General features: G+C 45.2%; 1 protein-coding gene across 1 annotated transcript; it reads right to left on the reverse strand.

Annotated features, from left to right (window-relative positions):
- Window positions 1–1,883: 1,883 nt before the first annotated feature.
- Window positions 1,884–12,420, reverse strand: LOC308177919 (ovoinhibitor-like). The gene is made up of 16 exons (XM_080555821.1): window positions 12,241–12,420; window positions 11,433–11,452; window positions 10,453–10,589; window positions 10,207–10,267; window positions 9,969–10,102; window positions 9,476–9,536; window positions 8,370–8,506; window positions 7,842–7,902; window positions 6,834–6,970; window positions 6,328–6,388; window positions 5,062–5,195; window positions 4,919–4,979; window positions 3,509–3,645; window positions 3,060–3,120; window positions 2,596–2,711; window positions 1,884–2,075 (listed from the first exon to the last, which is right to left on the reverse strand). Exons 1-16 carry the CDS (start codon window positions 12,386–12,388, stop codon window positions 2,030–2,032), a joined length of 1,512 nt encoding a protein of 503 aa, XP_080411947.1. The 5' UTR covers window positions 12,389–12,420; the 3' UTR covers window positions 1,884–2,029.
- Window positions 12,421–13,188: the final 768 nt, after the last annotated feature.

Here is a 13,188-nt window from a genome sequence, read left to right on the forward strand (position 1 = left end):
ACCCTCAGTAAGTGACCCTGGAACAGCTGAAAAACAGCAGTGCAGCACAGAAAACATCTCTGTCCATGAGACGGCAGCTGCCCTACTTTTATAGAGTGATATTGCTTCATAAAACACCCCCCGAGCCTGGGTGAATATTTAAACTCCAGTATTAGACTTTTGCCATTTTTTTGTGGTTTATTCCATTTTGTACTTTTATACAAAACCTACTGGCAAATACTGCATGGCAACTGTGTCTAATGACCACTTTGGCTTCTGCCCTGGATTGCCCTGACTTCTCCTCAACTTTGTGCTTCTCTGAGTTCATGTTTGCCTTTGGTGTCATCAAACAATGAGCTCCACAGAGAAGGATTTGGCACGTCTGTGCCTGACTAATGCCATTCAGTTGGATCCTGACTGCTTTACTGAAAAGGCCTGCAAAAGCCAGTATCGGAGCGAAGTCCAAGTGAAAGCCTGCCAAATCCACAAAAACTTTGTTCAGGTCTTATCCCTCAGGATAACCAAGTAACAGTTAAACTAGATTAAAGCAACATATGTTCTGCAAAAACACCTTAACAGCAAATGGCAAGAAGGTTATATAAACTAAAGGAACGTTTACATTAGGACACAGACTCAAGAAAAGCACAATAAGCCATTGTTAGTTACAAATCATCTTGAAAAGTACATGCCAGCCATGGAATCTAATAGCATGGAGGTGCTATGGCCTCATTCCCTGATACAATACCCACAGTATCTCCAAGTCAGGAACATTTGCCTTCACCCTATTAATCTAGCCTGACAATTCAAAGAGTGACTTTCCAAACTGGTCCAAATAATTGTGTTTCTCTGGTAAACTACAATGGGACATTGAAGGAGGGAGGCTTTAGCTATAGCCCAAAATAAATCCTTTAACCCCCAAACATTGGAATTCCAATAGCCCTAGGCTGAGGGAACCAGAGTGGAGCTGGTGGGGGTGGCCCCCATGTCCTCTTACCCCCCCTGACATCCACACAGACCCAAGTGACAGCAATTGTATCACTGCATACCAAGCTCCTTGGGCTGAAAAAAGTAGGTGGAAAAAATTGTCGTGCAGAAACGCTTTCCTGCGACTTGCTACATATTCAGTTAAATCTGGTCACAGGCAATCCCCTGCATCCTTTTCCTTCCCGAATGGCTTTAGAAGGCAGGTGGCTGCAGTGATTTACTGCAACCTGTTCCCCACCGCATGGGTGATTCAGGCACCAGGACTGAGGCCGTCCGGTAACATCAACAAATCAAGGTATTTACTTCATGCGTTGACACTCCTGCTCTGCGACCCTGAAAGAAGCTTGATATTCCCCTCCTGGAGCTTGTATCTTACACAGCACATGGCACTGAGGTCAGTTCAGTGGAGACAGGCTGGGATCACCTCCTGTGACAGCAGTTGCTGCCTCTTCCACAAGACAGGCTGCACAGGCAGTGGAGGCAGCAGGAGCCAGGGCAGGGGCACCTGTCAGCTACTCCGTGAGTTTCCCTTTCTAGCCAACAGCAAGAGAACACTCTTTTTGAGAGCAAACCATCCACCCCGCCTTAGACATTGCCCTGTGGAGGAGATGGACCATGCCACCCTTGAGGTGAACGTCTCCCTGCACTGACTAAAGAGACGGAGCCCACGATCAGGTCACACCGGGATGTTAAAAGTTAGGTGAAAGGAGACTGTGAGGCATAAGGAAATGCCAGAGAGATTCAAAGGGAGCCCAGGTCCCTCTTTGGAGGGGGAATGGCATGGACACCTGGCAGGAAAATCTTTACCCACATTGTTTGGTAGAGCAGAACATCAATAGATGAATCAATGAGCACCAGTGCAAGTACCATGCTGGGGAGAAGGGTGAAACGGTATGAAACAAAGCACGAAGACATATAAATGTTGCCAAGTGAGTTTATTGACCAAAACGCGTTTCAGGAGCTTAAGGAGACAAAACAAGCTGAAGGAAAGCTGTTGGGGAAGATCAGCCCATGAAAAGTCACGTGCAAGGCAGTTTGTCTTCCTGTGCTGGACTCCACTGCAGAGTTAGCATGAGGACCTGCTCATGAGTTTGAGAGTCCTGTTGCTCTCCCTGGTGAAAAGAGGAGAGAAGGATTAGACACAGACTACATTCAGTGCTGAAGCCCTGTTCCTCTCTTCACTAGCCCAAATGTTGGCTTAAGGTTGACAGAAGGTAAAGAACAGTCTCAAAAGTCCAAATATTTACTTTCATTATTATCATTAAAGGAAAGATGACAGGTTTTAAACATTTGATAACATCCAGCTAGTTTGGTGAAGTACTTCTCTCATGCTCTGATGAGCTTGTGGGACAAACTGCACGCTGGTGAAACTAAGCAAACTGTCTTTGAAGTTATAAAAAAAAAAAAGACACCACACAACAGGAAGCCACACACAGATTGCCAGAAGTGAGTGCTTTGCATTTTCCTTTAAAAAGCAAACACCCCACCTCCTTGCAGAAGTCATGGTGCACCAGAAATGTCCTCCACACACCCGTAAGCACTTAGTCAAAAATGCCTTACAAAAACAGCCCTACATTTGTAGCAGATACAGGAATTAAATGCGGAGAGGAAGGGTTTTATTTCTATACGTACAGGTATGCGTTGCAGAAAGTGCATTTGTTGCTGTATGTTATGCCATCAGAGCCGCAGTGGGGCATATATTCCATGGTGCAGATGGGAGAGATCTCTGTGAAGCCACGGCAAAAGTCCTGCACACACAAAGAGGACATGAGACTCTGCCTGAGAACAAACCATGTCCCCCAGCACGAGCAATGACACCCCACTGAGAAATGAAACTGCCTGGAAAATTATGAGAATAACCAACTCAGCTCCCTCCTGGTGGCAGATGTGACCTCATACTATTCCTACCCACTGCCACATCCTTTCCCTGCACTGTTACAGAGCGATGGGATGGAGAGCAGCTGTTCTATGACCAATGTGAAATTCCCAAGGGCTGCATGCTGCTCCTCCGGTTTGTGACCCAAAGCAGGGGACAGCTCCCCATGACTGTAACAGATACTGGACCTTGCTCTTTGTCCCCATCTTTTCCCACTCACTTTTGTAACGTCCTCTTCACAGCGTCCATTCTTTCTTTTGCCAAGATTGGTCCGATGCTCCCTGGAAGATTGAGGGAAAATATTAGAGGCAACCTTTACCGTTAGAACCATGGTGCAAGAGCACAGCCTCGTTTCTGTATAGCACACAGATTTTCAGAAATATTAGCTTAGCATTAGCTGCATAGCATTAGCAAGAGTGTGCCTTTACGGAGCGGGGATGTATCTTTTGGAATAAGTCAATGAACACTCTTTGTGGAGTTCTGGGGGCAATAGGCCTTGCTAAATGCCCATCTCAAATGCCAACCATGGCAAACAGGGCAACAGGGTAGACAGAGGGGACCCATCCAGCACGCTGTTTCAGATAGAGTCCTTGTGCGTTACTCAGCCCTCAAGGACGTGGTCCAACCACAGCCACTGTGGGTCCCCCCAGGAGAAGGGCAAGTACTTACAGGTTGTGGGAACACAGTGTGCACTCGCTGGCATAAGTGACACCGTTGGTAGCACAGACGGGATCGTAGATCATGGTGCAGGCCATCAGCTGTCTGCCATCCTTCAGCGTGGAAGTTGGGTACTTGCTGCAGTCAAGCTGTGAAACAAAGACAGCAAATGTGCCATGGTGCCCAGACACAAACCCCTGTTTATGCCTCTGCCTTTTAGGATCTGCCACGGGACAGATTATGGTTATTTATTAACTCATTCTTCATTGAAAACTAGCAATTTCATTTCATAGCCTTATGCTGGAGAAGACTGAATCAAGGCTTGAAGGTGCACATCACTCATTCAGCTCTGTATTTATCATGATGCCCTTATACCTTGCTGAACCTACTGGGATATTGCAAAATGAAGCTCATAAATAATCAACAAATCAAAATGGCATGATTTATGCACTTCCTGCAAGAGAAGCTGAATGTGACCAAGGAGTGTTTCACGGCCCACAAGAATTGAGAGGAGATGTGCTGACAGGCCTTTTGTTGCAAGGGGCTGGCTCTGAGTGTTGAAATCTGCCAGAAGGACTGACAGCAGTTGAAAATGATTTACACCAGTTGAAGAACTGGCCTTGTGTTTTAGCAGTCCCAGTTTCTCCAGTGTGAGGTCTTCCTCGCTGATTTATGTATCTCACCCAGCCTGAGCACAGAGTGTACCCAGGAAACAAAGGAATGACATTTCATAGTCTGTTTGTATAGAAATGAAATATCTGACTCAGAATGTTGACTCTTTCAAACACATGATAATGAGATGGCTTTGTTTTTCTATTCCCCAGTGAGTGTAAATAGTTTATAGCTGGCCAAATATATTTAATTCAGTATCTTTACAAGATTCGTTGTTGGTATACACTGGATTGTATTGTACTTACACACATGCACACAAACAAAAAAAAAAGAAAAAACACCTCAGAGGAGTTTGAATCCTCTGTTACATTAGGTATGGGAACTCAAAAAGTAGGTAATTTTCTAATTTTTGCAGCACATCCTTTTGCAAAGCAGGAGTATCTAGAAGGCACCAGGTAGCTGGGGTCACCTGCGTCCCCTTCCCATACTGCCAAAACAGGCTGCTAAGTTCCTGCAGTGGCTATGATAGACTGCTGTGGGAAAGCAAATTTTTCCTTGTAATGCTTTAAGTCATTTATGCTACCTGTTTCATAAATCATTCCTCACCTGTCCTCTTCTCTTTCGTTCCATGACAGACTGCAGGAAGTGCACAGCGTTCCTGCTGCCGGGGGGTGATGTTCACCCGCAGGAAAAAGGGCAGCAGAAGCTGCATGACCCAGCAGAGGCTACGCCATGAAAACCAACCAGCACTCCTACAATTAGGCAATAAGCACCACCTCAAGCTCTTACTTTTCTTTGGGTCCCACTTACCTGGGGAACTTCCTCTACACACCTTCCATCATGCCTCTTGGCAACGCTGGTTCCAAATTCACTGGAAAAAGAGAGAAAGCAGAGTTTTAAAAGCTCAACAAGCAACTTTGGTGATCTCTGAGAGGGTGACCTGCAGGGCTTACGTGTTGTGGGCACACAGTGCGCAGTCGTTGCTGTAGGTGACACCATCGGTCCCACAGACCTCCTGCAGGATGAAGGGGCAGGCTGTGATGGCTTCGCCGCTTGGGGTATCTCTCAGGTATGTGGAGCAATCAAGCTGGGGAGATAAAGTAACAATGCTGGGCCAGCTGCTGGGAGCTGGGAACGTGCCTCAGCTACAGTCTGCTGGCTCTGGTCCTCCAGATTTTGAAAGCTTCTGCCAGAGGAAAATCAGGGTTGGTTTTAAGTTTGGTCTTCCATTAGAAATGAATTATGTAATTGTAGTTGGGTTTGGTATTGCCTGCTAACAGAGGGAAGAAAGGAACAGTGGACCAAAAAGGTAGTTATCCTAGACTAGGATGTCTATAAGTTTCAAAACAAGCACTTGACCAAAGGAATCTGATTCAAGAAGTTTGCCATTAGGTCCGGTTTGACATTAGGTCCAGCCTGACTGAACGAAACCTGAGGTTTTGTTTCAGCATTTTGAAAACGGCAACAAGAAATTGTTTTACCAGCTCCTGTTGCAAAAATCTTTACAACCAGTTCAAATATTTGAGGATAAATAGGCAAATATCTATTGATGACTGTGGAAATCAGTCTACACTAGCTAAACATCTGACACTTCACAGTCATTTTGCATATTTTCCCCAGTGTAGTCTCTCTTATTACCCATATTTCCCACACAGTCCAAGAGCAAATTATAGCAAAGACAGCATTATAACATCATGTCTTTACTATAGAAAATATATCTCATTCCCTGGGGATGCATGAAGTTATTTTCAGTGTTTTATAGCTGCTCTGCATAAGCAGAATAAATGTGCTGAGATGTTATCAGCACATATTGTTACTGTGCATGTTTATACAGCTATTTCTGTATGCATACCTGGAAGCAGATTTTTCTTGGCTGACCACAGCACGAGGATTTTTTAGCCTGTCTGCTGCAGTGGAAATCCTAGCACTGAATGAAAACACAGACATCTAGCACAGCTTTCTGTCCTCTCCTACTGTGCTAAAATGGGCTGCATGGTTCTTGGGCTGCCTTTGGTAGTTTCTGTTCAGAGACCTTTTGTTTCCCAAGCCCTGGCCTATTCCCCTTCTCTGTTGCCCAAACGTACAGCCCCTTGGGCGCAGCTGCTACAAATGGGTAGGGAGCACTGCAGCACCAGCACAAGGCACAAGCACCCCCCAGCTCCTCCTGGAGACTGGGCAGTGCAGGAGAAAGCACTCATTCTACTTCTATTTACACTTACTGGAACGCTCTTCTCCTTGCATCGTCCATCGTGGCTTTTCCTAACGTCAGTCCCATATTGTCTGAAAGGGAGAGGCCAGTGTTAGCTTGCTCACCGGCTGAGCCCTGTGGCACCCAGCAGTCACAGAGCGGATCAAAATCTTAACCAGCGCATATGTTAGAGGAGGCATCTGACAGCTTAATTAACCAGCTTCTACCCGTCATTACCAAACATAATCCTAAGCAGTAACAGACCATTAAGATCTACTCATAGCAGTCCCATCCACTTTTTCCTCTGCCCAAATCCCACAGCCCTCACAGTGTGCTCAGGCTGGTGGCTGGCTCTCCCACAGCTCCCTGAGGAGCACAGACAGCACATCAGGAAAGGAAACGGAGGTGACAGAGCTTCAGGAGTTTGAAAAAGGAACAGAAAGAGACATGCAGACATGCCAGTATCAAAAGGGAAGCCACCTGGAGTACTAACCATGGCTAGTCACTCCAAAAGTAAGTCTTATCTGCAGTACTTACACGTTATGGGCACAGATGCCACACTCGTTGTCATAAGTAAATCCGTCTGTGCCACAGACTGGGAGCAGGATCCGTGGGCAGCGTACCATACGTTTACCACCATTAAATGTTCTTGCCGGGTATTGACTGCAGTCGATCTGCAAAAAGCAGGAGTGTTGGCCCTGGGGAAACCTTTGTTCTCCAAGACAAACCCTAGCATCATCTCCTGCTTGTCTCTGTATCTTTTACACTGGGATGCTGAAACAACACTTGTGCTGTACTTCATTTCTCTCAGAACCAGCATGAGTCAGTTCTGCACGAATCCTCTCATTCCCAGGAGGAACTACACAGCACTCTATAGTCTGCAAGATGCCAAATCACTAGAGCAAGTAGCTCAGTCAATCCCAAATGCCATTCAACTTCACTTCTGACCCAAGGAGGTTACATTTTGACCAAAACTGTTTGCAAGATATGCCAGAAAAGCAAATAAATAAATAAATAAATAAATAAATAGTCTCTTTTTCATTCTGCACTATCAAAACAAACAAAAAAAGGCAAACAAAATAGTAAAGCAAGATGGACTTTGCTGGTGATGCATTTGGAGGTCATCTTCAAAGGAGGCTCTAAACCTCCACTGACCACGTTCCATGTTTGTGTGTTTTACACGCATTGGCATGTCCTAGATGCCAGCTCTGGGACTCACTGTCTCAGTACAGAACTTCAGGTGTGCTCCATATACTACAATATATCCTCAATGCAAAAGTTGGTGTAGGTACTAATTCATAATGTAAACTCTGTGTATAGCTCTCATATGCCAGGGCTGTGCAGGCAAGGAGGACCCAAAGGACACCTGCATCAGGATGGACTGGAATATGTAGGCATCCTTAACAAGAGGGGCTGACAAGACTTAAAGGACTTGTAGAGAGAGCCAGGCTTCAAGCCTGCTCACTTTCAGAGTAGCTGTAGCCTCAGGAAATATATCAGTAGGTAGAGACAAGGGGAGAAATATGCCTTATATTGTATACTCACATCAGGAACCTCCTGCTTGCATTTTCCGTTGTGCTTCTTGCTGACATGGGTCCTCTGCTCTCTGGAAGAGGGAGACAATCAAGTTGAGTAAGTAAAAGCTTAAACTCTCACTCACACTCACATGCAAAATGATCCAGACATAGCTTAAAGCAGATACCTAAAAAAACAGGGCTTCAGCCTCTCTACAAGGTTGTATCAAGATAGCTGCATTACTCTGCTCATTAACAAGCTCCTCACGTCTGCTCATAACATCTAATTTAAAGCAATATTCTGAATTATTCCTTCCTCTGCTCAGTCGCTGCCCAGCCTACTAGACTGATCCAAGGAGCCATGTTCTGACTCTTGCAGGTTTCCTCTAATGAGAACGAAGAGGGTGTCACGGAAGGAAACTCACTATAAACCCCCAAATAATCTGTTTTTTAAACACACTTTAAGACATAGGCATAGGCAGCAACATAGAAGGGAGGTTCCCAGGACTGTGAAGCACTGCTGGCCACTTTGAAGGAGTGGGGTACGTATGGCACTTACACGTTGTGGGCGCAGATCCCGCACTCGTTATCATATGTGAAGCCATCTGTGCCACAAACTGGATTCAGGATCCTTGGACAGGCTATTAATTTTCTGCCATCTTCAGCGACTGTTGATGGGTATTTACTGCAGTCAATCTGCCAAAATAAGGAGAGTTAGCCCCGGTGGAGCCTTAGCTATGTGGGAAAAGTCAGTGGAAAACCTTTTCGTTCGGTATCCCACCTGAATGGGAAAAAAAAACAAACAAAAACCAACCAAACAAACAAAAAAAACACAGCCATCGTAGTTTCTGTGACAGAACAAAGCCCTGACACACTTAAATTAAACTGTATCAGAAATAGGCTGAATATTATCCTAATTCTTTAGGAGCTGAGAAAAAGGACCTATCTTGGAGAATGAATTCTTCAGGCAGAGGATCATGTATAAAATTGTAGGATCCCTTCTCATCAACAAAATGGTCGTGAAAACATTTTTCACTCGCTAGAAATCTGACTAATATTGTTTTGGTTTGTGTTAGTTTTCTCTCCAGTTCTCCAGCACCATTATTACTTATTAATTCTAATTCCCTGTAGTTAAGCATGGGATTTGAAGGGCTAAAAATGGCTGTCTGTCACTTGGAGAATGAACTTTCTGCATCTCCAAGTTTTTGTGCTGAAATATGTAAGTTTTTCTTCCTGAGGCACTGGGCTCTTGGCCCTGTATAAATACACAATGAGCTATACCCTATAAATATGCACGCTCATTGCTCTTACGGATCTCACTATGTCTGTGAAAGCAACCAGTATGGGAATTTTGAATGCTTGTTGCAAGGGGTGGAAATGCAAAGGGAGGAATCTCCAGAGAGAAAACTGCCAACCTGTACAGCACAATGCCAGGAAAACCTTGGGCCTCCTCTTTTGTCCCTTTGATGTGGAATATATGGAATGACCCTCTCTTTGGGACAGGGAGGATACAAAAAACACCTGCACTGGGCAGAAAGCCAGAGGATGGACTGGGACCCTTGCAAGTCCTGTCATACCATCCTCTTGCAGTTTCCTAGAGAAATCACTGGGATTCTCTCTGTAAAACAGCCCTAAGAGAGAGATTTTGATTTCTATTGCACTTACTGAGACAACATCCACCTTGCATTCTCCATCATGCATTTTGGTAATGTTGGTGTGATGTTCTCTGGAAGAAAGAGGTTCTTTGGTTAGGGAGCCTTGAGAATAACTTTTCCTGTCTCCCTCTAACCACTGGGACAAGAAAGGCCCCACCCACCACATAGGACACAGCAACTGGCTGAGTTGTCTGGATGCACCCCACGGATAGTAGGAACCACTTGCTGAGCAGAAAATGCATGGTATTTCCATATCACATGGTATTAGGAGCAACAGTTTGATCTGTTCATGGTTCTGCTCTGGCTCTTTTGTGATCCCCCTCATGAGCACAGAGAGAGAATGGGGAAGAAAACTGAAGTTGGCTGGAGAATTACAAGCAGCCAGCTTCAAAGTGATTCACCGAGACACCTGCCTTAAGAAAGCCTGGTGTTTTACAGAAGTGTTTCCAAGAGCCTTAGCTGTTGCTAATTATCCAGAAGGATGTTCTGCAGAAAAGACTTACGCGTTATAGGCGCAAATCCCACATTCGTTGTCATAAGTGAAGCTATCTGAGCCACAGACTGGTTGCAGAATCCTTGGGCAGGCTACCAGGACACTACCACCTTTTGCAGTTTGTCTGTATTTGGTGCAATCAATCTGTAAAAATAGCAGGAATAGATAAAAAAAAAAAAAAGAATTAAATAAAATTAAGTCTTTATGGACAACAGCAGAGCAAGACATTGTCTTACTGTAGTGCATACCGTAACATGATCTGGCCTGCACTCTCCATCATAGTCCTTCTCTACATTTGTCCTGTGCTCCCTAGAAGAAAGTAGACCTGTGTCAGGAATTGTGCAGAGCAGTCGTCACCTCCCGGCTGGCAGTGTCAACACCTTGGTGCTAACTCACATGCTCCTCTGCACAGCCCACCTTTGGGGGACGGAGCTGCCACCCTTACCCCAAGTCCCCTACCTTGCCGCTTCTGCGGGGTTTCCAGCAAAGCTCACCTGTTGTGGAGGCAGATCCCACACTCGTTGCTGTACGTGGAGCCATCGGTGCCGCAGACTGGCTGCAGGTTCCTTGGGCAGGCCACCCAGAGGGTCCCATCCTTGCCGATGCTGCTGGAATACTGGCTGCAGTCAACCTGTGAAAGCAGCACAACATCAGCCCCAAGGTCAGCTCCTGCCCAGAAAGGACAAGCCACACAGCCTCCCACCTCCTGCAGCAGTGCCCACAGCTCCAGCCGGGAGGAAACCCAGAGGTATCATTTTGAACCTGCTCAAGCTGTCAAGAGCAGGGAAACTTCTCTACAGAAGTTTTTGATTACGCCTTCCTGCTGGGGGTTGGTGGAGGCACGACATGGAGGAAGGACAGCTGTGGGAGAGTCGGTGCCTAACGAAGGCATCTGGTAACTGGGAGCCTGGCCGTACTCCATAGCCCCTCAGCTCAAAATCTGATCGTTTCCAATCATGCTACAGTCTCTGGTGAGTTACAGGAGTCTCGTAACTGCGTGGGAAGAACCTGCAGACAAATCCATCATGCGGACCCCGCCGTTTTCCTCAACCCAACATAAGGATAGAAAAGAACACAATACTGTGGGTCTTACCATATAGAAAAAAAATATCAGAATCATGGTCTTTGATGCTTTCAAGCATATCGTCTTAAGACAACTTTCCTCTTGAGGAGGTAATATACTGCCTTTTGACTCGGAGTAACTCAATTATATTTAAGAGTTATTACAATAGGATTGTATAATTACTTCTTGCTTTCTTCATTTTACTTAATGAACTGAAAATAGTATAAATGGGGGGGTGTTTTACTTTCTCATGATTCGGCAATATCATTCAATCATGCACTGGCAAATATTATTTGAACAGCCAGGATTTCATTAGATTTAATCCACTTGCTCATCAGGTAATTATATACTGTTTCTATTTTACGAGAAGCTCAGAATAGAACAGAATAAATGGAAAAATCTGTAACTCACCTCAATTCCAAAGGTAATATCTAAAAGAAAAGTAGAGAGAGAAAAGAAAAAAATACATATATATTGATGTGCAGAGATGACATGCAAATCTTCCTATGAAACAATTAAATTCAGCGACTTGTCGATTGGTTTATTGCGTTTAAGAAAATGTACATTACGTTAGTAAGTTAGTAAGTGGTCATAAGATGAATTAAAAGTTACTAAATAAAGTTTCATTCCACTTCTGATGGCAGATAGAAGGGGGGAGACCACATGTATTAATCGGTTCCTAAGACATTACAGGGAAGTGATATAGGCATTTTCAATTCTGCACTCTGAGTTTAACCTCTTCTAAAAGATTTTGTATTTGATTTCCAGAAGCTCAGATGTGCATTTAAGATGGCTTTCGATCACCGGCACTATCCATCCCAAGACACAAACTTCTCAGTTACCGGGGACGGCACAGTAAAGTTTACAGAGCGATTCTAGCCATTAAAGTTTGCGCTTATGTTGCTCACATGGACACGGATGCCATTGCAAACAGCTTTGCTTTGCCCTTGTACCCAGTAGTTCCACATGCAAGCTCCTGCCATGCACTAAGACTGCTGCCTCAGCAATTTCCTCCTATAAACCAAGATGAAAGCAGTCATCTGCATGAGGTTTGCTGAAACCTGGATCTGTCAGTCTAATTATTTGCTACACTCTCAGGAAGAATATTCCTTCATGGAATAAGGCTGTCCTGCACATCACAAGACCTCAGTACTTTTTTTGATCACCCAGCCACTGGTTCAGCTAAAGCAACCTATGCAATAGGACAGGAAACACTCACCTAAGAAGCAGCAGAGGGCTACAGCCGCTCTCACAAAGAGCCCGGTGGTCTTCATGGCAGACGGCAGCAGTGCCACTACAGCCCGCTCGCTCTCGGTGTGGGAGAGGAAGGGCACAGGTAGAAGTGGGAATATATAGCGAACTGTCATATCAAATGGTCCCACCTTATGATGTAACACCCAATCTGTCATCAGCACGGGAAACCAAAATGTATTTACCCAGCTCTGGATTTCTAGCTAATGATTGACGTGGGCACGTATGCCAGGAAGGGGCCTTTTGTGTGGCTTGAGGGGAACCAGCAAGTGGAGAGCGTGCCAGGGCCCCTCCGCTCCCGGATCTGCCCCAGCACATTGCAGGCTCTCATTTACCCTACGACTGAATAAATGCAATTAGGTTTTTCTCCTCTGCTGTAGTTTTCAACCAAGCTCCTAGCTGGTAGCCAAAACCCTCATTATTTCACCTTGGAGCATGATTTTGCACTCTTCACTGCTACCTTCCATGTCAGTTTGAGCCTGGGCACTTGCAGCCCAGAAGGTTACCCCATTCTCTCTGGGAGAAATCCTGTTCTTCTGCCTTTAAAAAAAAACTCAGCAGAGATCTACTCCATGTACCAACTTTCTCTGTATTAAGGCAAGGAACAAAGCCACAAAGTTCGGTCCCAAATCCATCTTTTTGGCTGTTCACTGATAACTCCTGTGGTACCCTTTGTTCACACACTACCACCTCCCCTGTTGCCCGTTCCTGACCCACCTCGCCAAGCCTAAATGACACCATCCCACGGGGTAACAGGTCAAACGCTTTTGCTGTCTGGATAGACTAGATCTACTGTACTTCCTTTATCTAGGAAGTCAGCCAACTTTGTAAAGATTGATATTAGCCCATACACGATTATCTTCCGGCACATTCATAGCATACATTAATCATTCCTTTACACTTCATGTCTTGTTTT

Source organism: Anser brachyrhynchus (genome assembly GCF_964034855.1).
Source record: "Anser brachyrhynchus genome assembly, chromosome: 14".
NCBI lineage: Eukaryota > Metazoa > Chordata > Aves > Anseriformes > Anatidae > Anser > Anser brachyrhynchus.